This window comes from Melanerpes formicivorus, unplaced genomic scaffold, assembly GCF_026170545.1.
Source record: "Melanerpes formicivorus ecotype bairdi unplaced genomic scaffold, bMelFor1.0.p_v2 SCAF_26, whole genome shotgun sequence".
NCBI lineage: Eukaryota > Metazoa > Chordata > Aves > Piciformes > Picidae > Melanerpes > Melanerpes formicivorus.
In genome coordinates, this window is record NW_027142378.1 from 12,099,836 (window position 1) to 12,120,509 (window position 20,674).

General features: G+C 56.2%; 1 protein-coding gene across 3 annotated transcripts in view; it reads left to right on the top strand.

Moving 5' to 3' along the window:
• LCLAT1 (lysocardiolipin acyltransferase 1) overlaps positions 1-18,948 on the top strand; it is a 73,811-nt gene extending 54,863 nt beyond the window's left edge. For all 3 annotated transcript variants that reach the window (XM_068153706.1, XM_068153705.1, XM_068153707.1), the window contains one exon: positions 18,440-18,948. In XM_068153706.1, the coding sequence (XP_068009807.1) occupies positions 18,440-18,948 (509 nt within the window). The remainder of the gene's footprint in view (positions 1-18,439) is intronic.
• The last annotated feature ends 1,726 nt before the right edge of the window (positions 18,949-20,674 follow it).

The following is a 20,674-nucleotide window of genomic DNA, read 5'->3' on the forward strand; positions in this document are numbered from 1 at the left end:
CTGCTCACTTGGGTGCCTCTGGGGGGTGGGACTTGGACTTCCCTGGGAGCTGGGCACTTGGCAAGCCCAGGGTTCCACAAACCCCCTCCTAGCAGTCACAGAATCACAGAACAGAACAGAAGGGAAGGGAATGGGATGGGATGGGATGGGATGGGATGGGATGGGATGGGATGGGATGGGATGGGATGGGATGGGATGGGATGGAATAGAATAGAATAGAATAGACCAGACCAGACCAGACCAGGTTGGAAGAGACCTTCAAGATCATCATGTCCAACCTATCATCCAACACCACCCAACCAACTAACCCATGGCACCAAGCACCCCATCAAGTCTCCTCCTGAGCACCTCCAGTGATGGTCTGGGTTGGAAGGGACCTCCAAAGGTCATCTAGTCCAAGCCCCCCTGCAGTCAGCAGGGACAGCCTCAGCTACATCTGGCTGTGTTCCTGTGTGACCTGAGCTGGATTCTCTGCTCCTGCTCTGGCAGGGGGTTGGACTGGATGATCTCTTTGGGTCCCTTCCACCCCCTGACACCCTGTGACCTCCTGAAATGTTGGTATTTGTTGTATGGGCTGAGAGTTGAGTGGTTTGTGTGCACTGGTTGGGGAATAAGAAGATTCCTGAGTTCATTGGAAGCCAGCTGGAGTATTGTGTCAGACATTGCTGGGTTGGAACTGTTGATACAATCACTGTAAATATTTAGCACAGAACAGTTAAACAGTTTGCTGTTGTGAAGTATCTTTGAGGCCTGGGCAGTGTTTGGGGGGGGTTATTGGTTTGGTTTGGTTTGGTTTGGGGGTGGGTTTTGAAAGCTTAACACAAGCACTATGCTTGATCCAAAGGTCACTCAGAATACAGAAGAGAGAATACACCAGGCTGGAAAAGACCTCAGAGATCATCCAGGCCAAGCTGTCACCCAGCACCATCTGATCAGCTCAGCCATGGCACCAAGGGCCTCATCCAGGCTCTTCCTAAACACCTCCAGGGATGGGGCTCCACCACCTCCCTGGGCAGCACATCCCCAGGGCCAATCTCTCTTGCTGAGAAGAATTTTCTCCTCACATCCAGCCTAAACCTCCCCTGGCACAGCTTGAGACTGTGTCCTCTTGTTCTGGTGCTGGGTGCCTGGGAGAAGAGACCAACCCCCACCACAAGCTCTGCTCAGGGATGTCCAACAGGCCAAGGGGTGCAAGGTGGAGCAGAGGAGGCTCCACAGGAACAGAAGGAAACACTTTTTCCCTGTGAGGGTCCCAGGGCCCTGGAGCAGGCTGCCCAGGGGGGCTGTGGAGTCTCCTGCTCTGCAGACATTCCAACCCCACCTGGGTGTGCTCCTGTGTGCCCTGCCCTGGGTGATGCTGCTCTGGCAGGGGGTTGGACTGGAAGATCCTTCAAGGCCCCTTCCAGCCCCTGGCATCCTGTGACTCTGTGCTCTCCAGAGCCTCACCATGTGGTTTTGTTTCGGGTCTCCTCTTCCCTGTACAGACACTACAGCTATTTGTGTGATTGCATTCCTGATTTGCTTTCTCAACAACAGGAGCCAGAGCAGAAGGCACTCAGTGTTCCACCCAGTGTGGCTGTTAGCCTGGGTTTAGAACTGCTCCACTTGGAATGAACTGAGGCAGCAGTGGTTTGTGTGGTGCAGTGATCACAAAGAAAGCAGAGAGGACTGATAGGATAAACTCATGCCATGGTTTGTGGCCTCCTTGCAAGAGAGGATGGCTCTGACATGGTCAAATATCCTTCTCAGCCCAGAGGAGCAGACAAAGGCCTTAGAGGGAAGCAGGGTAACTTTCTGTACTTCAGTGAGGTTGTTTGGTGGCCCAGGCTTAGCAGTGTTTGTGCAAGGGATTGCCTCTGGGCAGTTTGACACAGGAGCACTGGAAAAAGAGCTGGGAAGGCTGAGCTGAACTCGGAAGGCACCTCCAGAGGAGCTGTGGGAGCTCACCTATCCACTCTGTGCAGTCTGGGGCTGCCCAGTTCAAGAGGGACAGGGATCTGCTGGGGAGAGTCCAGCAGAGAGATGTAGGTGATTGGGGAACTTGGACACCTCTCCTGTGAGGAGAGACTGAGAGACCTTGGGCTGATGAGTCTGGAGGAGAGGAGGGTGAGAGGAAGCCTCCTGCCTGGAGGTGTTTGCAGCCAGGCTGGAGGTGGCTGTGAGCAACCTGCTGTGGTGTGAGGTGTCCCTGCCCATGGCAGGGGGCTGGGGCTGGCTGGGCCCTGAGGTCCCTTCCAGCCCTGCCAGCTGTGTGGAATGTTGGTTCTCCCAGCATCATTACAATTCTGGAGCCAAAAAGACCTCTCTGAGTTTTTGGGTCTTTTCCCCACTCCCACCACCCCCCTTCTCTGGAGCTCTTCTTTTGTTCCCTTAAATGGGACTCCAGCATCCATGTATTGTCTGGTTCCATTCAGGCTTAATTCCTTTGAGTTTAGGTTGTTTTGGAGGGTTCCCATTGCTGCTGCATGGCAGGAGATGCTGGGCTGAGGTTACCAAAAAAGGGGGTGACTTGGGAGTGCAGAAGGCTCAGCACATCCACATTCTGTTCAGTTTATGACTCATAAAATGCTGACTATCTCACAGAATAGCCAGCTGCCCCTCAGTCCTGCCTGTGCTGATGGATGGCCTGAGGCTCTGCCAAATGCTTGTGGAGTTATATCCTCCAGAAGATGTTGCTGCCTGTTAAAAGCTTGAGAGTGACCTTTCCTCCTTTCTCTCTCCCTGACCCCTCTGGGGATGCATCCCATCTTCAGATTCCTCTGCATCCTCCCTGCACTTGGCAGCAGCTTTTCACCTCCTGCACCCCTCTGGAGTGCTGCAGGAGATGTCAGCATGGGCTTGTCTGACTCTGCCCTCCTCCAGCTTAAAGCCTTAGCCTCTCATTCTGTCACCACAAGCCCTTGTACAGGGCCCCTCCCCAGCCTCCTTGTAGGCCCTCTTCAGGTACTGGAAGGCTGCTCTAAGGTTCCAGAGCCTTCATGTCTCCAGGCTGAGCAGCCCCAGCTCTCCCCATAGAGGAGGTTCTGCAGCCTCTGCCATCCTCATAGCCTCCTCTGGACCTCCTCCAGCAGCTCCATGTCCTCTATTGCTAGGGGGGCCCAGAACTGGAGGCAGTGCTGCAGGGGGGGTCTCAGCAGAGCAGAGCAGAGGGGCAGAATCCCCTCCCTGTGCTGCTGCTCTGGGTGCAGCTCAGCACACAGCTGCCTGCTGGGCTGCCAGGGACCACTGCTGGCTCCTGGGGAGTTTCTCATCAGCTGACACCCCCAAGTCCTTCAGACTCCTTCAGCAACTCCTGGCCCAGCCTCTCTTTCTGTTGGGATTGCCCATCCCAGGAGCAGGACCTTTCCCTTGGCCTGGTTGATCTTCATGAGGTTGGCTTCAACACACTTCTCCAGCCTGTCCCAGTCCCTCTGGGTGCCATCCCATCCCTCCAGTGTGTCCCCTGGGCCACACAGCTTGGTGTCATCCACAAACCCAGGCTAAGTTCTGCTCATTAAGTGCAGGCTCTGTCTGTCAACACAGGGCAGCTTGGAAATGTTATATCAACACTTTTTTCTTCCCTTTAGGCGAAGGCTGAGGGTCTGAGGGGTGCACCTGGAGCACATTCCTCTTTTTAGCTGCTTTTTTGGTTTGTTTTCACTTAAGAACTGCAAGAAGTGAAGGTTGTCCTGGCAGGTGTTTAAAAATCAAGGATTGAGGAGTCTTTTACTTGGTAAATGTTAGAGGTAATGCTTTTCATCACGAGCTAAGCCACAGCTCTCCAGATAACCTTTAGTGCTGGCCTCAAAAGTTGCAGCACCACAACTGGGAGGGCTTACAGCAGATCCTGGTGGCTGCTGCATGCAGATCAGGGAATCACTGCTGTGGCCTGGGAGGCAGCTTTGAAGGCCATCCAGTCCATCTCCACTGTGGTGAGAAGGGACATCAGGTGTGGCTTCCAATGGATCCATCCCGAGCCACAGAATGCCCAGGGCTGGAAGGGACCCCCAGAGGTCATCCTGCCCAACCCCTGCCCTCAGCAGGGACAGCTCCAGCCACAGCAGGCTGCCCAGGGGCACAGCCAGGCTGATCCTGAGTGTCTCCTGGGACAGGGCCTCAAGCACAGCCCTGGGCAGCCTGTTCAGTGTTCCACCACTCTCATGGGGCAGAGCCTCCTCCTGATGTCCAGCCTAACTCTGCCCTGCTGCAGTTTCCAACCACTGCCCCTGGCCTGTCACCACAGACCCTTCTGAGCAGTCCCTCCCCAGCCTGCCTGTAGCTCCCCTTCAGATACTAACTGCAGCTCTAAGGTCTCCCTGCAGCCTTGCCCTCTCCTGGCTGAGCAGCCCCAGTCCTTTCAGCCTGTCCTCAGAGCAGAGGAGCTCCAGTCCATTTTGGTGCCCCCCTTGTGGCCCCACTCCAGCAGCTCCCTGTCTCTTGTGTTGGGGGTCCCACAGCAGGATGCAATACTCCAGGTGAGGCCTTACCAAGCAGAGCAGAGTGGCAGGATGCCCTCTCTCAAGCTGCTGGCCACACTGCTTTGGATGCAGCCCAGGCTGCCATTGGCCTTGTGAGCTGCCAGTGCCCACTGCTGGCTCCTGCACAGCTTCTCCCCCACCAGCACCCCCAGGTCCTTCTGTGAGGAGTGCACTCACCTGAGCTGTGTCCTGTGACAGTGACCACACAGGCAAAGAGTGACAGAGGCTCTGTGTTCCTCAGTCCATCATTGTGTGTCTGAGGAACTCATACCAGATTTGAGGTGGGAAGAGCAGCTTGTGCAATGCTCTGCTGGGTGATGCCACACTTCTCTTTACTCACTCATTGCCCCAGCAGTGACATTTGGCCTGTGTGTGGCTTCCTCTGCTTGCACAGAGGATGGTTTGTGGATTGCAGAGAATCACAGAGTCACAGAGCTGTCAGGGCTGGAAGGGAGCTCAAGGCTCAGCCAGCTCCAACCCCCTGCCATGGGCAGGGACACCTCACACCACAGCAGGTTGCTCACAGCCACCTCCAGCCTGGCTGCAAACACCTCCAGGCAGGAGGCTTCCACCACCTCCCTGGGCAGCCTGTGCCAGGCTCTCACCTCCCTCCTGGGGAACAACTTCTTCCTCACAGCCAATCTCAATCTCCCCACTTCTAGTTCTGCTCCATCCCCCCCAGTCCTATCCCTCCCTGACACCCTCACAAGTCCCTCCCCAGCTTTCTTGGAGCCCCCTGCAGATCCTGGCAGGCCACAATGAGGTCTCCTGGGAGCCTTCTCCTCTCCAGCCTGCACAACCCCAATCTCCATCCTCACAGCAGAGCAGCTCCAGCCCTCTGCTGCTCCTCGTGACATGGCTGTGAGACAGTGAGCAGTGTGCCTGGAAGCAGAGGAGTTTGGGCCTGAGAGGCAGTGCCATGTGCAGCTGATGGGCAGGGAGCTTTTGGCTGCTGGCATGGAGTGAGTGCCCACACCTCTGGCAGGAGGTGAGAGGGTGTAGCTGCTCCCTCCTGCTGGAGTGTGGAGCTTGGGGGTCCTGGTGGGGTCCTTCCCCTTTCAGCAGCTGTGGTTCCATGCCTTTGCTTTTCCATCTGCTGCTAGCCAGGGATCTGTGACCGTCCTGGGATGTGGTTATTCATGCCTCTGTCACCGCCCAGGCTGCAATACCGCACACCCATGCTGGGAGCAAGCCCTCCAGAGCCTGGGGCTGGGTGTTGAAAGCAGTGGCACACTGCCTGAGCAGGGTCCCTCAGCCTGGGGCTCCATTCTTGCCGCTCGCTCGGAGGCCGTCCGCTCCCGGCAGGCGCGGGCTGGGCGCTGCAGGTGTGCTGGAGCTCCCCAGAGCAGCGCTTGGGAAGGCTCTGAGCTCATGTCTGCTCCTCTCCTCTGCCTCCCTAACGTCTTCCAGATGCTGCTCTAGGCAATAGCAGCTCACAGAGGGGAAATGCTCCTGGAGGCAACAGGAGGATAATGAAGGGAAACCGTTCCCCTTGGCCCAGAGTCCCTCTGCATTCGAGGAGGAGGCTGCGTGCTCTGCCCTCGTGGCTCTGCGTCCTGCCCACACAGCTGATGTCAGCTGCAGGCTGGGTCTTCTGCCATGAGAAGGCAAGCCTGCACCTACCCCTCTGAAGAGTGAGGGAAACAGAGTCCTTCTCCTCTGGGGTGGGTGAGAGAAGAAGTCTCTAACAAGAAAACAGTGTGTGCATGTAGCATCCAGTGCAGCCTGGTGAGCTCTCCTGACTCTGGGAGCCAGCAGTGGGCAAACCTGGCTCCCACTTCCATCAGCCAGGGCTCAGCTTTGCTGCCAGCCCCATGGCTCTTCAGCAGGATTAGCTTCTGCTTGGCTCCATGTGCTGAAAGGGCTCACTGCAAGATCAAGTCCATCATTGGTATTTGCAGACAACCCCAAGCTGGGGCAGGAGTTGATCTGTTAGAGGGCAGGAGAGCTCTGCAGAGGGACTTGCCAGGCTGGGCAGATGGGCAGAGTCCAGCAGGATGGCATTCAGCAGGTCCAAGTGCCAGGTGGAGAAGGCTTAGGGGACACCTAACAGCAGCCTGTGTGCAAAGGCCTGCAGGGACAGGATGAGAGGCAATGGCTTCAAACCAGAGCAGAGCAGATATGACTGAGAGAGGGACTGTGACTGTGACTCTGCCTAGGCTTACAGAGTGTCCCCTGGCACTGTGGCAGGGTCACCATGCTTGAAGGGGCCCCAGCATGGCCAGAGAGCTGAGCTCTGAGCTGGGGATCTCCAGAGTCTCTTTCTGGTTCAGATCTCACTTGGTGTGAGGCAGAGAGATGCTGGGAGGGATGTGAGGGAAGGTGCACCATGCCCTGCTGGGGGAATCAGGCACAGGGAACTGCTGGAAGGAAGAGGAACAGCTGGCAGACCCATGAAGAATGGTCCAGGCCAGAAGGGGCCTCCAAAGCTCACCCAGTCCAACCTCCCTGCACTCAGCAGGGACAGGTGGCTCAGTTGGTAGTGCACAAGACCCTTAATGGGAAGGTTGTGGGTTCAAGCCTGCAGTGGGCAGTGGTGTCCTCCCTACTCTAGTCATGAGGTCTGTGGTGACAGGTTGGACTCGATGATCTTTGAGGTCCCTTCCAACCTTAGGAGTACTGAATCCCCAACTAGATCAGGCTGCCCAGGGCCTCATGGAGCCTCACCTTGAGTATCTCCAGGGAAGGAGACTCAACCACCTCCCTGTTCCTGTGTTCCACCACCCTCCTAGTGGAGAGCTTCTTCCTGAGATCCAATCTCAGTCTGCTCTGCTCTAGCTTGAAGCCATTGCCCCTGGGCCTGTCCCTGCAGGCCTTGGCAAACAGTCCCTCTCCATCCTTCCTGTAGCCCCTTCAGGTACTGGCAGGCTGCTATTAGGTCTCCCCAGAGCCTTCTCTTCCCCAGGCTGGGAGTGGGAACATCAAATCCCCTCATTGCTGTTCTTGAGCTCTGGAGTCCAGACTCGGGAGAAGAGCTGAGCTGGAGTCAGCTGAGTCTCCAAGCCTGCTCCAGTCCCTGGTACTGATCAATTACAGCAGGCTGCATGTCAGGACATCTTATCAAGTGAGAAATGAGGCCTGATGAAGACTATTTCACAGATGTGTGAACCCAGGAATGAAGTGAGAATTAGGCTTGAAATAATATGCACAGTGTTATGAGCTGAGCCTGGCTTTGGGCTTTATTTAGTTGTCTGTCTCACTTCCTTTTCTCCCCATTGGAGCAGGGCTTGGGAAGTGGGACAGAACTTAACTTACTCAAAGGGTTTCAGAGGAATCCTGAGGGTGTATGCCCAGCCTAGCTGTCCTCTTCTCTAGGCAGCAGTGTGGCCTTTAAAGCACACTCAGTGTTGGTTCATCAGTAATAATGAAGGATGTTTCTACCTCTCTGCTCACTCTGGGGCCTGCAGGCAGAAGATGCCCTGCAGCTCTCTCAGTGGCCTGCAGGAGCATGGAATGGATGAGCAGGGAGTCACAGAATGGTAGAGCTTGGAAGGGACCTCTGGAGATCACAGAATCCATCCAGGATCACAGATCATCCAGTCCAGTCTTGACCCAGCACTGCAGGGTCAGCACCAAACCATGTCCCTCAGCACCAGCTCCACAGGCTGCTGGGACACCTCCAGGGATGGTGACTCCACCACTGCCCTGGGCAGAACATTCCCAGGTTTGAGAACCCTCTCTGTGAAGAAATCTTTCCTAGCATCCAGCCTGAACCTCCCCTGGCACAGCTTGAAACCATTTCCTCTGCTCCTGTCTCTTGCCACCAAGGAGCAGAGGCTGTTCCCTCCTCACTCCAACCTCCCTTCAGGGAGCTGTAGGGAGCAGTGAGGTCTCCCTCAGCCTCCTCTGCTCCAGGCTGAGCACCCCCAGCTCCCTCAGCACCTCCCTGTAGGCCATGTGCTCCAGGCCCTTCTCCAGCCTCATTGCCTTTCTCTGGACACACTCACTCCAGACCCTCAATGTGCAAAACCCCTGCCAGAGCAGCATCACCCAGGGCAGGTCACACAGAGCACATCCAGGTGGGGCTGGAAAGGCTCCAGAGCAGGAGACTCCACAACCCCTCTGGGCAGCCTGCTCCAGGGCTCTGGCACCCTCACAGCAAAGAAGATTTTCCTCATGTTGAGATGGAGCTTCCTGGGTTCCATCTTATACCTGTGGTTGTCCTGTCTCTGGGCACCACCAAAAAGACACTGGTCCCTTCTCCCTGACACCCACCCCTCAGCTATTGATAGGCATTGATCAGATCCCTCTCAGCCTTCTCTTCTCCAGACTAAACACCCCAGGGCTCTCAGTCTATTCACAGGGGAGATGTTCAGGTCCCCTAAGCATCCTCTTAGCTCTCTGTTGGCCTTGCTCCAGTACTTCCCTGTCTCTTTGAATTGGGAAGTCCACAACTGGACACAGTATTCCAGGTGTGGTCTCACCAGGGCAGAGTAGAGGGGCAGGAGACCCTCCCTGGATCTGCTGGACAGTCTTTCCCTGATGCCCCCTGGGGTACCACTGCCCTCTTGCCACAAGCACATTGCTGCAGTGTGTTGTGCTTCACAGCGTAGGATGCTCTGGCATTTGCCTCAGAGGACCTTAGTGTCTGACCTGCCCCTGGTGCCAAACCCCTGGGCTCTCCACAGTTGGATTTAGAGTTTCCCACTTCACTCTGCTGTTGCTGAATGTTTCCTGTGCCGTGAGAGATGAGGGAGCAGTGAGGATGTGATGTGGGAGTCCCTGAAGCAGGCAGGGCAGAGGCTGTGTGCAGTGTGCTGCACAGTCCGGGGTGAGGCTTGGGCTCTGCCTTTGGTGTGGAGCTGTGGGAGGCAGAGTGAGATCCCTTTCCTCTGGCAGAAAAGGTTTCAAATCAATCACTCCTGATGCCCAGACCCGATAAGGCTGCTTACCAGCCCGGACGTGTTTGCACACAGCAGTCTCTGCTCATTTCCATTCAATCACAGTCACCAAACAAGCCTGGCTGAGACTAGCTGAAGACATAAACTCCATTTTCATCTCATTAGGCCACCTGGAAGCAACAATCAGTGAGCAGTCCTGACGTCAATGGGCTCTCTATTCCATTAAAATGCTAATTTCATGGCTTTAGTTCCCTTTGTGCCACTGTGCTGCTGCAGGGCAGGGGATGCAGATTTCTTCGGAGGCAGACAGGGCTGCATGCCACATTCCAGTTTTAGTGCCTCGGGTCCCTCTGGAGCTCTCTCCTCCTCCTCTTCTTTTTTTCCTTTTTGGTATTTTTAGCCTTGCCTATTTTTACAAACTGCTATGAAGAGCTGATCTCCATAACAACCCCAGAGTAAATATTTCCTTAAAGCAGCCCTTGGAGAACGTGTGCCTGAGAGCCAGGAATGCAAGGCATCCTGCTTTGGGTGCTGCTCTGCTCTGCTCTTCCTTCTTTGCAGTATCCAGACCCAAGGCAGACCCAAGACACTTCCAGCCAGGAGATCAGAGACTCAGGGGTGCTCAGATTGCATCAGGTTGGAAGGGACCCCCAGAGGTCATCCTGTCCAAGCCCCCTGCAGGCCCTCCAACCAGAGCAGGCTGCCCTGGGACACATCCAGTCTGACCTTGAATGCCCCCAGGGACAGGGCCTCCACCACACCCCTGGGCAGCCTGTGCCAGTGTTCCACCACTCCCATGGGGCAGAGCCTCCTCCTGATGTCCAACCTAGCTCTGCCCTGCTCCAGTTTCAAACCACTGTCCCTCATCCTGTCACTCCAAGCCCTTCTGAGCAGTCCCTCCCCAGCCCTTCTCTAGGTCCCCTTCAGGTATTGTGATGGAGCTCTAAGGTCTCCCTGGGGCCTTCTCTCCAGGCTGAACAGCCCCAATTCTTTCAGCCCTCTGATCACCCTCATGGTCCTCCTCTGGACCCCCTCCAGCAGGTCAGCATCCTTCTCCCCATGGCAGAGCAGAGGGGCAGAATCACCTCTCTCCATCTGCTGGCCACACTTCTTTTGGTGTAGCCAAGGATGCCATTGGCCTTCTGGGCTGTGGCATCCTGCCTCACTGGAGGCTCTCTGCAAACCCCACTGAACCCCAGCTGCAGGTGGTACCAAGGCCTTCTGTGAAGGGCCCTGGGTAATGTATGGACCCTGCCTGATGTCAACCTGGCTGGAGGTGACAAAGACCATCCCAGTCCCAGCCCAGCCAGTGAGGGAGGCTGTTATTTCCATAAGCACTGAGACACATCAGAACTTCCCCCCCTGAGAATCCCAGAGGGCTTTTCCTGCAGCTAGCCCTAGGAGGATGCTCCTGGTAAGTAGCTAGGAGCAGGCAGTTCATTGCTCCTCATGCCTGCCCTGGGGCTGCCAGGAGAGCAGTGCAGATGCAGCTGTATCAGCCTGCTGCTGTACCAGCCTGCTGCTGTACCAGCCTGCTGCTGTACCAGCCTGCTGCTGTACCAGCCTGCTGCTGTACCAGCCTGCTGCTGTACCAGCCTGCTGCTGTGTGCATCCCTCCCTGGAAGGTGTGTGGTTGGGGGAGCTGTGGTTGCAGCTGAGAAGTGGCCAAAACCAGCTTGAAAGATGTGAGAGCAGTCAAGTCAGACAAGCTGCCAGCCCTCCAGCAGTCCCCTGTTCCAGGCTGGGCAGGATCACTTACCAAGGGGTCTGAAAACACCCTGGTTTGCCTGTTTTGTTGTTCCCAGTGTCAAAGTGAAGTGTTTTGAAAGGCAGTGAAGAGAGATGGATGGTGGCCAGTTAATGTCCACCTTGGGGCCATTGGCTAGGTGGTGTCCTCAGAGGCTGCACCATGGCTCAGTGTACCAGCCAGTTTGCAGTGCCAGCTCATGCCAGGGCTCTGCTCTTTGGGTAGAATTATTCATTCATGTCTGTGCTTGGTGCTGCTGTGATGACTTCTCACATCATGGATTGAGCTAGAAAGACATCACAGAAGCACAGAGTGGTCTGGGGTGGAAGGGGCCTCCAAAGCTCATCCAGTCCAAGCCCCTCTGCAGTCAGCAGGGACATCCTCTGCCAGATCAGGTTGCCCAGAGCCCTGCTGAACATCACCTGGAATATCTCCAGGGATGGAGCCTCAACCACCTCCCTGGGCAACCTGTTCCAGTGTTCCACCACCCTGCTGGTGCAGAACTTGTTCCTCACATCCAATCTAACTCTGCCCTGTTCTAGTTTGAAGCCATTGCCCCTCTCCCTATCATTGCAGGCCTTGGCAAACAGTCTCTCTCCAGCCTCCTCCTAAGTCCCTTTCAGGTACTGGAAGGTCTCCCTGGAGCCTTCTCTTCTCCAGGGTGAACAACCCCAGCTCAGGGTGAACAACCCCAGCTCAGGGTGAGGCTCTGCAGGGCTCTGGGCAACCTGACCTAGCTGAGGATGCCCCTGCTGACTGCACTGGATGACCTTTGGAGGTCACAGTATCACTAAGGTTGGAAGAGACCTCAAAGATCACTGAGTCCAAGCTGCCACCACAGACCCCATGACTAGACCATGGCACCAAGTGCCCCATGGCACCAAGTGCCCCATGGAACCGAGTGCCCCATGGCACCGAGTGCCACGTCCAATCTCCCTTCCACCCCAGACCATTCTGTGATTCCATGATGCTGTGAGTCTCTCCCTGCCCCCTTCCCTCCCGCAGCAGCTGGGAGGGTTCCTGTGTGTCGTTTCCCTGAGGCTCCAGTGGCCCTCAGACCCTTCAGCTTTGCTGCCCCTTGCCCCCAGCGCAGCTCCACCGAGTCGCTGCGGCAGGGTCGGGAGTCTGATCCCCGGTCGTTAGGGGAGAAAGGAGCTGGGTAACCATTACCCTGTGTGACCCCAGGCTGCAGGAGGGGTGGCAGCGCTCTGTGGGACAGAGATGTCGCTGTCTTTCATCAGCTGATTGTAATCATCTTGGGAGCTCGGCCGTGCCTGCCTCTCCCTCCGCCTTGCCACTGTTGTGCTGTGTTTAGCCCTCCCTAAAGAGCCCGCGGAAAGCAATTGTTCTCCATCAATCATCCGCACTACAGAGCAGTCTATCACAATTAGCCTTCCATTATGCTTTAATTAGCCAGTCCCCTATTAAATTGATGTCTTTGGCTTCTTCCAGGTCTCAGCCTAATCCCGAGACAGATTCCTCTTTGTGGATAAATATTAGTCAGCCGTAATTAAAGAGGCTTCTCCGGAGCTGCGGCTCTGCGTTGAATCCCTCTCTGCCTCAGACTGCTGCCCCAAGTGCTGGGCTGTGAATGTAATGAGATTTGTCCACTGCCTGCCTCGGGGCCTGCTGGAGCTGCTTTAGCACCGGGGGGCTGGGGGCAGTGAGCTCCCCTGGGGGCGCGGGCAGCCGCGGGCTGCTGATGCCTGTTAGGGGATGGAGCTCCCTGGGGCGCAGGGATGGGCAGGGGAGGGGAACCCCAGAATGGGCTGGGCTGGAAGGCAGCATAAAGATCATCCAGTTCCAACCCCCTGCCATGGGCAGGGACACCTCCCACCAGCACAGGGTGCTCAAGGCCTCATCCAACCTGGCCTGGAACACCCCCAGGGAGGGAGCATCCACAGCCTCCCTGGGCAGCCTGTGCCAGGCTCTCACCACCCTCACTGGGAAGGATTCCTTCCTCATCTCCAGCCTCAATCTGCCCTCCTCAGGCCTCAATCCCTTTCCTCTTTCCTGTCACTAGAAGCCCTTGTCAAAAGTCCCTTCTCAGCTTTCCCATCACCCCTGTCCAGGTATTGGAAGGCCACTCTGAGGTCTCCCTGGAGCCTTCTCTTCTCCAGGCTGAGCAAGGAAGAGCCCAGGGAATTGAATTGGTAGTGTCAGAGTGGAGTATCAGAGGATTAAGGGGGATCTGGAGGGGTTAGAGTAAAGAATGAGAGATTAAAACACATTGGCTCTGTTTTGTTGACTGTTTCATGACTGAGGCTGGGCTGCTTCAGTGAAACCTCAGTGCTCCTCTGCCCCAAGCTGCTTTCACTCAGCAAGGTGTAGAGGGAAGAGCTGGTTCCCATGTGGCTATGCCTCAGCTGTGGGCTCAGGTAATGAAACAGACATTGCTGACAAAAATCCCTCTGCTCACAGGATGGGAGGGGCTGGAAGGGACCTCAGGACATCATCCAGCCCAACCCCTTTGCCAGAGCAGCATCACCCAGGGCAGGCCCACACGGGAGCACAGCCAGGTGGGGTTTGAAAGTCTCCAGAGAATGGCAGAGTGTGAAATTAGCTCAAAGCAAAACCCTTGTCCCTGGTTTAAAATAAGGAGGAGCCCCTGTCCTAAGGTCTGGACATGCCAGGGAAGGGCCTTGAGGATGATCAGATGGAGACAGACTGAGAGTTGGGGCTGTGCAGGCTGGAGAGGAGAAGGCTCCCAGGAGACCTCATTGTGGCCTTCCAGGATCTGCAGGGGGCTGCAAGAAAGCTGGGGAGGGACTTGTGAGGGTGTCAGGGAGGGATAGGACTGGGGGGGATGGAGCAGCACTAGAAGTGGGGAGATTGAGATTGGATGTGAGGAAGAAGTTGTTCCCCATGAGGGTGGTGAGAGCCTGGCACAGGCTGCCCAGGGAGGTGGTGGAAGCCTCCTGCCTGGAGGTGTTTGCAACCAGGCTGGATGTGGCTGTGAGCAACCTGCTGTGGTGTGAGGTGTCCCTGCCCATGGCAGGGGCTTGGAGCTGGCTGAGCCTTGAGCTCCCTTCCAGCCCTGGCAGCTCTGTGACTGTGAAAAGTAGGATGTGGCTTTGTTGTCTGTGTTCTGTGTGCTGCATCCATCCCTTCCTGCCAGGCTGCTGTTGCTGCTGCCCTGCATTCCTCTTGCTTGGTGGGCAGAAATGCAAGCAAACCACTGTGACCAAGAGTGGCAGCAGCAGGACTCAGCCAGGCATGACAGAGCAGAGCTGGGCTGGGGGCATCTGTGGCAGCAGCCATCCCAGTGCCTGAGGCGGCTGCTAGCAGGGGCTCTGCCAGCATCTGCTCCACACTCTGAGGTTTTGGGGCAGGGGATGTTTGCATTTAGCTTTTTTGGTTTGGTCTGAGCTGTGTGCATCTCATTGCCATGCAGCAGTACGTCAGGGGTGGCTCTCATGAGGAGGGACACTCTTTACACAGAGTCCCGTGGAAGAGACAAGAGCTGATGAGCACTTGAAAGGCAGCAAGGCTGGGGAGGGGTCTGGAGCACAGCCCTGTGAGGAGAGGCTGAGGGAGCTGGGGCTGCTTAGCCTGCAGAAGAGGAGGCTCAGGGGAGACCTCATTGCTCTCTACAACTACCTGAAGGGAGGTTGTAGCCAGGTGGGGGTTGGTCTCTTCTCCCAGGCACCCAGCACCAGAACAAGAGGACACAGTCTCAAACTGTGCCAGGGGAGGTTTAGGCTGGAGGGGAGGAAGAAATTCTTCCCAGCAAGAGAGGTTGGCCCTTGGGATGTGCTGCCCAGGGAGGTGGTGGAGTCCCCATCCCTGGAAGTGTTCAAGAGGGGATTGGATGTGGCACTGGGAGCCATGGTTTGGTTGTCAGGAGGGGTTAGGGATTAGGTCATAGGTTGGATTTGATGATCTTGGAGGTCTGTTCCAACCTGCTTGATTCTGTGATTCTATGATCCTGCTGGGGAGACTCCCACTGGACTCCAGAGGGAAATGTTTCCCCAGGAGAGCAGCTGGACACCGGAATCATCTCCCAAGGACAGCAGTGGGTTCCCCTAGACTGAGCAGCTTTCAGACCCAGCTTGGCAGGCTGCTGGCTCAGCTCATTTCAACTGCACCATCACCTAGTGCCATGGTTTAGTTGATGAGGTGGTGTTGGGTGATAGGTTGGGCTTGATGGTCTTGAAGGTCTTTTCCAATCTGGTTCATTCTAATTCTAATTCTAATTCTAATTCTAATTCTAATTCTAATTCTAATTCTAATTCTAATTCTAATTCCAGCAAGCTTGAACCAGATAGATCCAGGCTTGATCCTAGCAAGGTTGAACCAGATAGATCCAGGCTTGATCCTAGCAAGGTTGAACCAGATAGATCCAGGCTTGATCCTAGCAAGGTTGAACCAGATAGATCCAGGCTTGATCCTAGCAAGGTTGAACCAGATAGATCCAGGCTTGATCCTAGCAAGGTTGAACCAGATAGATCCAGGCTTGATCCTAGCAAGGTTGAACCAGCTGCTCCTTAGGGTCCCTTCCTGGCATCCTGTGATTCTGTATTTGCCACCCTGATGCCCTCCAAGCTTTGGACCCCTTTTCAGTTCCCTCTGACGTCTCCCCAGTGAGTGGTGCTGGCTGCATGCCCCCAGCCCATCTTTTGCATTGCAGGGGAGCCGGCTTGCCAGCTTGCTGCTGCTGGGGCTGCTGCAGCCTGCCCTCCGCGGGAGTGCTGCCTGGGAGGCTTTGGAGGGCAGTCAGGTCACCAGGCAGCTGAAGAGTACTCTCTAGTGGTTGGCTTTGGGTAGTGATAAGAGCAGACAGCAAAGAGCTCTGCATGAACATGAGGTTACTTCCCCACAGCAATTAAGGAAGGAGAAACAAGAGCAGGGTGAGCTTCCTGTCTGGATTGTGGAACAGATGCAGATGTGCTGCACTGGAAGCCAACAGCAGCAGCTCTTTCTTATCTGATGGCCATCCTCTATTGACTTGCTGCCACTGCTGCAATACAGCACTGCAGGGTGCTGTGCTGCCCAGAGCACCATCACACAATCACTGGATGGCAGGGCTTGGAAGGCACCTCTAGAGATCATCCAGTCCAACCCCCTGCCAGAGCAGCATCACCCAGGGCAGGTCACACAGAGCACATCCAGGTGGGGCTGGAAAGGCTCCAGAGAAGGAGGCTCCACAGCCCCTGTGGGCAGCCAGCTCCAGGGCTCAGCACCCTCTCTGTAAAGAAGTTCTTCCTCATGTTGAAGTGGAACTTCCTGTGCTGCTGTTTGTGTCCACTGCCCCTTGTCCTATCCCTGGGCATAGGACACAGAAGTGTGTCTGCTTGCTGAAGGGATCAGAGCAGCTGTGTGGGTACCCAGTCCTGCCAGCTCTGGGCTGCCCAGCTCAGGAGGGACAGGAGAGAGTCCAACAGAGAGCTGCCAGGATGCTGAAGGGACTGCAGCACTGCCCTGTGAGGAGAGGCTGAGAGCCCTGGGGCTGTGCAGTCTGGAGAGGAGAAGACTGAGAGGGGATCTGATCAATGGCTGTCAATAGCTGAGGGCTGGGGGGCAGGAGGGAGGGCACAGGCTCTGCTCAGCTGCACCCTGGGATAGGACAAGGGGCAGTGGATGGAAACTGCAGCACAGGAGGTTCCAGCTCAGCAGGAGGAGGAACTTCTGCACTGTGAGGGTGCCAGAGCCCTGGAGCAGGCTGCCCAGAGAGGTTGTGGAGTCTCCTGCTCTGGAGCCTTTCCAGCCCCACCTGGATGTGTTCTGTGTGCCCTGTGTGCCCTGTGCTGGATTCCATGCTCCTGCTCTGGCAGGGGGTTGGACTCCATGATCTTTGGAGGTCCTTTCCAACCCCTAACCTCCTGTGAGCCTTTCTGCAAACAGAACCTGAGGGTTGAGGTTTGCTCTGCTAGATCTCCTGGCAGCCATCTGTAGCTCTTTAAAAAGCCAAGGAACCTGCCACAGGACTGTCCCAGAGAGATCATCCCAAGGCAGCTCTGAGAAGGGCTTTTTTTTCCCCCTTTCTTGTGATATTTGGAGTTGAACTTTAGATACATAATTCTGAGCATGGCCTTTTAAAGTAACTTTCTGTTCTGTCCCTGTCATTTTTAGAGCTGCAAAGGAGAGCCAAAATGCCAGGGAGAGGGAGGAAATTAAAAGGGGGAGCAGAGCTAAAGAGTAGGTTGTGATCATCTTTGCAAGAAGTGACATCATTTTAGGGGAACAAAAGTCTTCAGTCACTGGAGCTGGAGACAGCTCTCGGTCTCCAATTCCATTTTGCCCCAAGCCAGGCAGCCAAACACAAACAGCAGGATAAATCACTGCTGGCAGAACTCAGCAGTTATGCAACCTCCAGTCCACCATGCACCTATTTTTAGATGGGCTTTACACTAGCAGAACTGAGTGGATGGAATCTCAAAAGTATGTCTGATCAGAGGGGGAGGAGGAGGAGGAGGTGGTGGTGGTGAAGAGGATGGGCTGCACACCCCACTCAGAAACACCAACCTGCTTGCAAGAGCACTGGCTGCATCAGGCAAGGTAATGGAGGGTAGAGGGTTGGGTTTGTTCCTCAGCATCCCCTGGGATGTCCAATCTGCAGAGGCTTTCTCAGTGCTTCACAGCATCAGAGTGTGAGGGGCTGGAAGGGACCCTGAGACATCATCCAGTCCAACCCCCTGCCAGAGCAGCATCACCCAGGGCAGGTCACACAGGGACACATCCAGGTGGGGTTTGAATGTCTCCAGAGAGGGAGACTCCACAGCCCCCCTGGGCAGCCTGCTCCAGGGCTCTGGCACCCTCACAGGGAAAATCCTTTCCTCCTGTTCCCATGGAGCTTCCTCTGCCTCAGCTTCCACCACTGCCCCTTGTGCTGGCACTGGGCATCCCCCAGCAGAGCCTGGCTCCAGCCTCTGGGCACTCACCCTGCACATCTTTATGAGGTCACCTCTCAGGCTCCTCTTCCCCAGGCTGAAGAGCCCTCAGCTCCCTCAGGCTCTCTGCAGGCATTGTCCCCAACTAGCTAAGCAGATGTGGTTCACTTCAAGCTGGGCTCCACCAGGTGTGCTGTGCCTCGTCTTGAACACAGACTGGAACCCAGGAAGTTCTGCCTCACCATGGGGAAAAGCTTTGGTGTGAGGGTGCTGGGGCCCTGGGGCAGGCTGCACAGGGGGGTTGTGGAGTCTCCTCCTCTGGAGGCATTCAAACCCCCCCGGATGTGCTCCTGTGTGGCCTGCCCTGGGTGGCCCTGTTTTGGCAGGGGGGTGGACTGGATGATCTCCAGGGGTGCCTTCCAGCCCCTACCCCGCTGTGTTGGTGCTGTATCCCGGGGGCGCTGCCGCAGCGGGAGAGCTGTCAGCCGCGCACCGCAGCGGGCCGGCCTCGGGGGCACTGCAGGCTCTGTACTCATCCTTTCCTCCCCACACCCTTCCTCACAGGTGACAATCTGGATGCTATCCACGACATAACCGTGGCATACCCCCAAAACATTCCTCAGACGGAGAGGCACCTTCTGAAGGGCGACTTCCCCAAGGAGATTCACTTCCACGTCCGGAGGTACCCCATCGAGGCGGTGCCCGCGGCGCCGGAGGAGCTGCAGCTGTGGTGCCGCCAGCGCTGGCAGGAGAAGGAGGAAAGACTGCGACGCTTCTACGAGGGTGGGAAGCGCTTCGGTGCCACGGGGCAGAGCGCTGTCCCACCCTGCAAGTCTGAGCTCAGGGTCCTCATGGTGAAGTGCATCTCCCTGCTGTACTGGACAGTGTTCCCCCTGGCCATGCTGGCTCTGCTGTACCTCTCCAGCCTGGCCCGCTGGTACTTGGCGGCCATGGTCGTCTTCTTCGTCGCGCAGCAGAAGCTGTTTGGGGGGCTGGAGCTGATCGAGCTGGCCTGCCACAGCTACTTCAAAAAGCAGCAGGAGCTCCATGGCACCAAAATAAGATCCAAGTAGTGGGGGGTGGGTGGGGGGTGGGGGGAGAAGGCTGTAGAGCTGAGCGGGTGGGAGGCGTCCTGCAGGCGCTACGCACAGGGGAGAACGCGTTCTGGGCTGGGCTGCTCTGCTCTGCTCTGCATGAGAATCCTCCTTTGCTGTCTCTTGGTTTCTGGGAATGAGAGAGGGAAATGGTAGCTCCTGCTGCAGGTGAGGATGGGGACTTCTCTTCATCTCTGAATGTAGTGCCAGCACTGCTCCTTGCAGTCAGGCAGCGACTGCATCCTGCTGTCTGACTGCATCCTGCTGTCGTTGCGTGCTGGATCCACGGACAATCCTTCGGGACATTAAGGAATGCGGCGTGCACTGAACTCCCCCTGTGGGAACCCAAGCCAGGACAGAGAGATGGATGCTGTCTGCAGCAGGCACATTGGGGGGGACTAAAAGCACAGGGCTGGGAAAGCTGCAGTGTTTCACTGTGCTTTGGTGGGAGGTGGGGGAGAGGTTTTCCTGTTTCTTTCTGAGAGGAAAGGCTGAGGGCCTGCAGGGACAGCACCAGGGGCAATGGCTCCCAACGAGAGAAGAGCAGAGCTGCACTGGATATCAGGAAGGAGCTCTTCATTAGGAGGGGAGTACAACACTGGCACAAGTTGCCCAGGGGGGTGGTTGAGGTCCCTTCCCTGGAGAGATTCAAGGTGAGGCTCAGTGAGGCCCTGGGCAGCCTGATGTAGTTGGGGATGTCCCTGCTGAGTGTGGGAGGGTTGGACTGGATGACCTTTGGAGGTCCCCTCTGGCCTGGACCATTCTATGATTCTATGAGCTGGGCCTCTGTAGCCTGGAGAAGAGGACCTGAGGGCTGACCTCATCCATGTTCACAAAGATGTGATGAGTGAGTGTCAGGAGGACAGAGCCAGGCCCTGCCAACGATAGGCCAGGGGGCAGTGGGTGCAGCTGGAGCAGAGGAGGCTCCATGTGAACAGAAGGAAAAACTTACTCACTGTGAGGGTGCCAGAGCCCTGGGGCAGGCTGCCCAGGGAGGTTGTGCAGTCTCCTCTGGAGCCTTTCCAGCCCCACCTGGATGTGCTCCTGTGTGAGCTGCCCTGGTGCTCCTGCTCTGGCAGGGGGGTTGGGTTGGATGACCTTTTGAGGTCCCCTCCAGCCCCTAACATCCTGTGATTTCAAGAATTCAGACTTCTTTTGGAACAATCCTATTTCCACATCAGCTTGCCCAAACACTACTGCACCTGGCCTGGCCACCATGAATGACTTTCAAGCCTTGCAGTCTTGTGCTGCAGTACAGAAAGCAGTGCTGGTTCTGCCTCCATTTCAGTCATAGCTGATGAGTTGAGACCTCTGCAGCTAGGTTTTGATTTCTCACTGATTCACACTGGTTTGCTCTCCCTGATAACTTGTGGGAGATTCATTGCTGAAGGACTTGTGAGGGTGTCAGGGAGGGATAGGACTGGGGGGGATGGAGCAGAACTAGAAGTGGGGAGATTGAGATTGGATGTGGGGAAGAAGTTGTTCCCCAGGAGGGTGGTGAGAGCCTGGCACAGGTTGCCCAGGGAGGTGGTGGAAGCCTCCTGCCTGGAGGTGTTTGCAGCCAGGCTGGAGGTGGCTGTGAGCAACCTGCTGTGGTGTGAGGTGTCCCTGCCCATGGCAGGGGGTTGGAGCTGGCTGAGCCTTGAGCTCCCTTCCAGCCCTGCCAGCTGTGTGACTCTGATTCATTGCTGCTGCAGTGCACAGA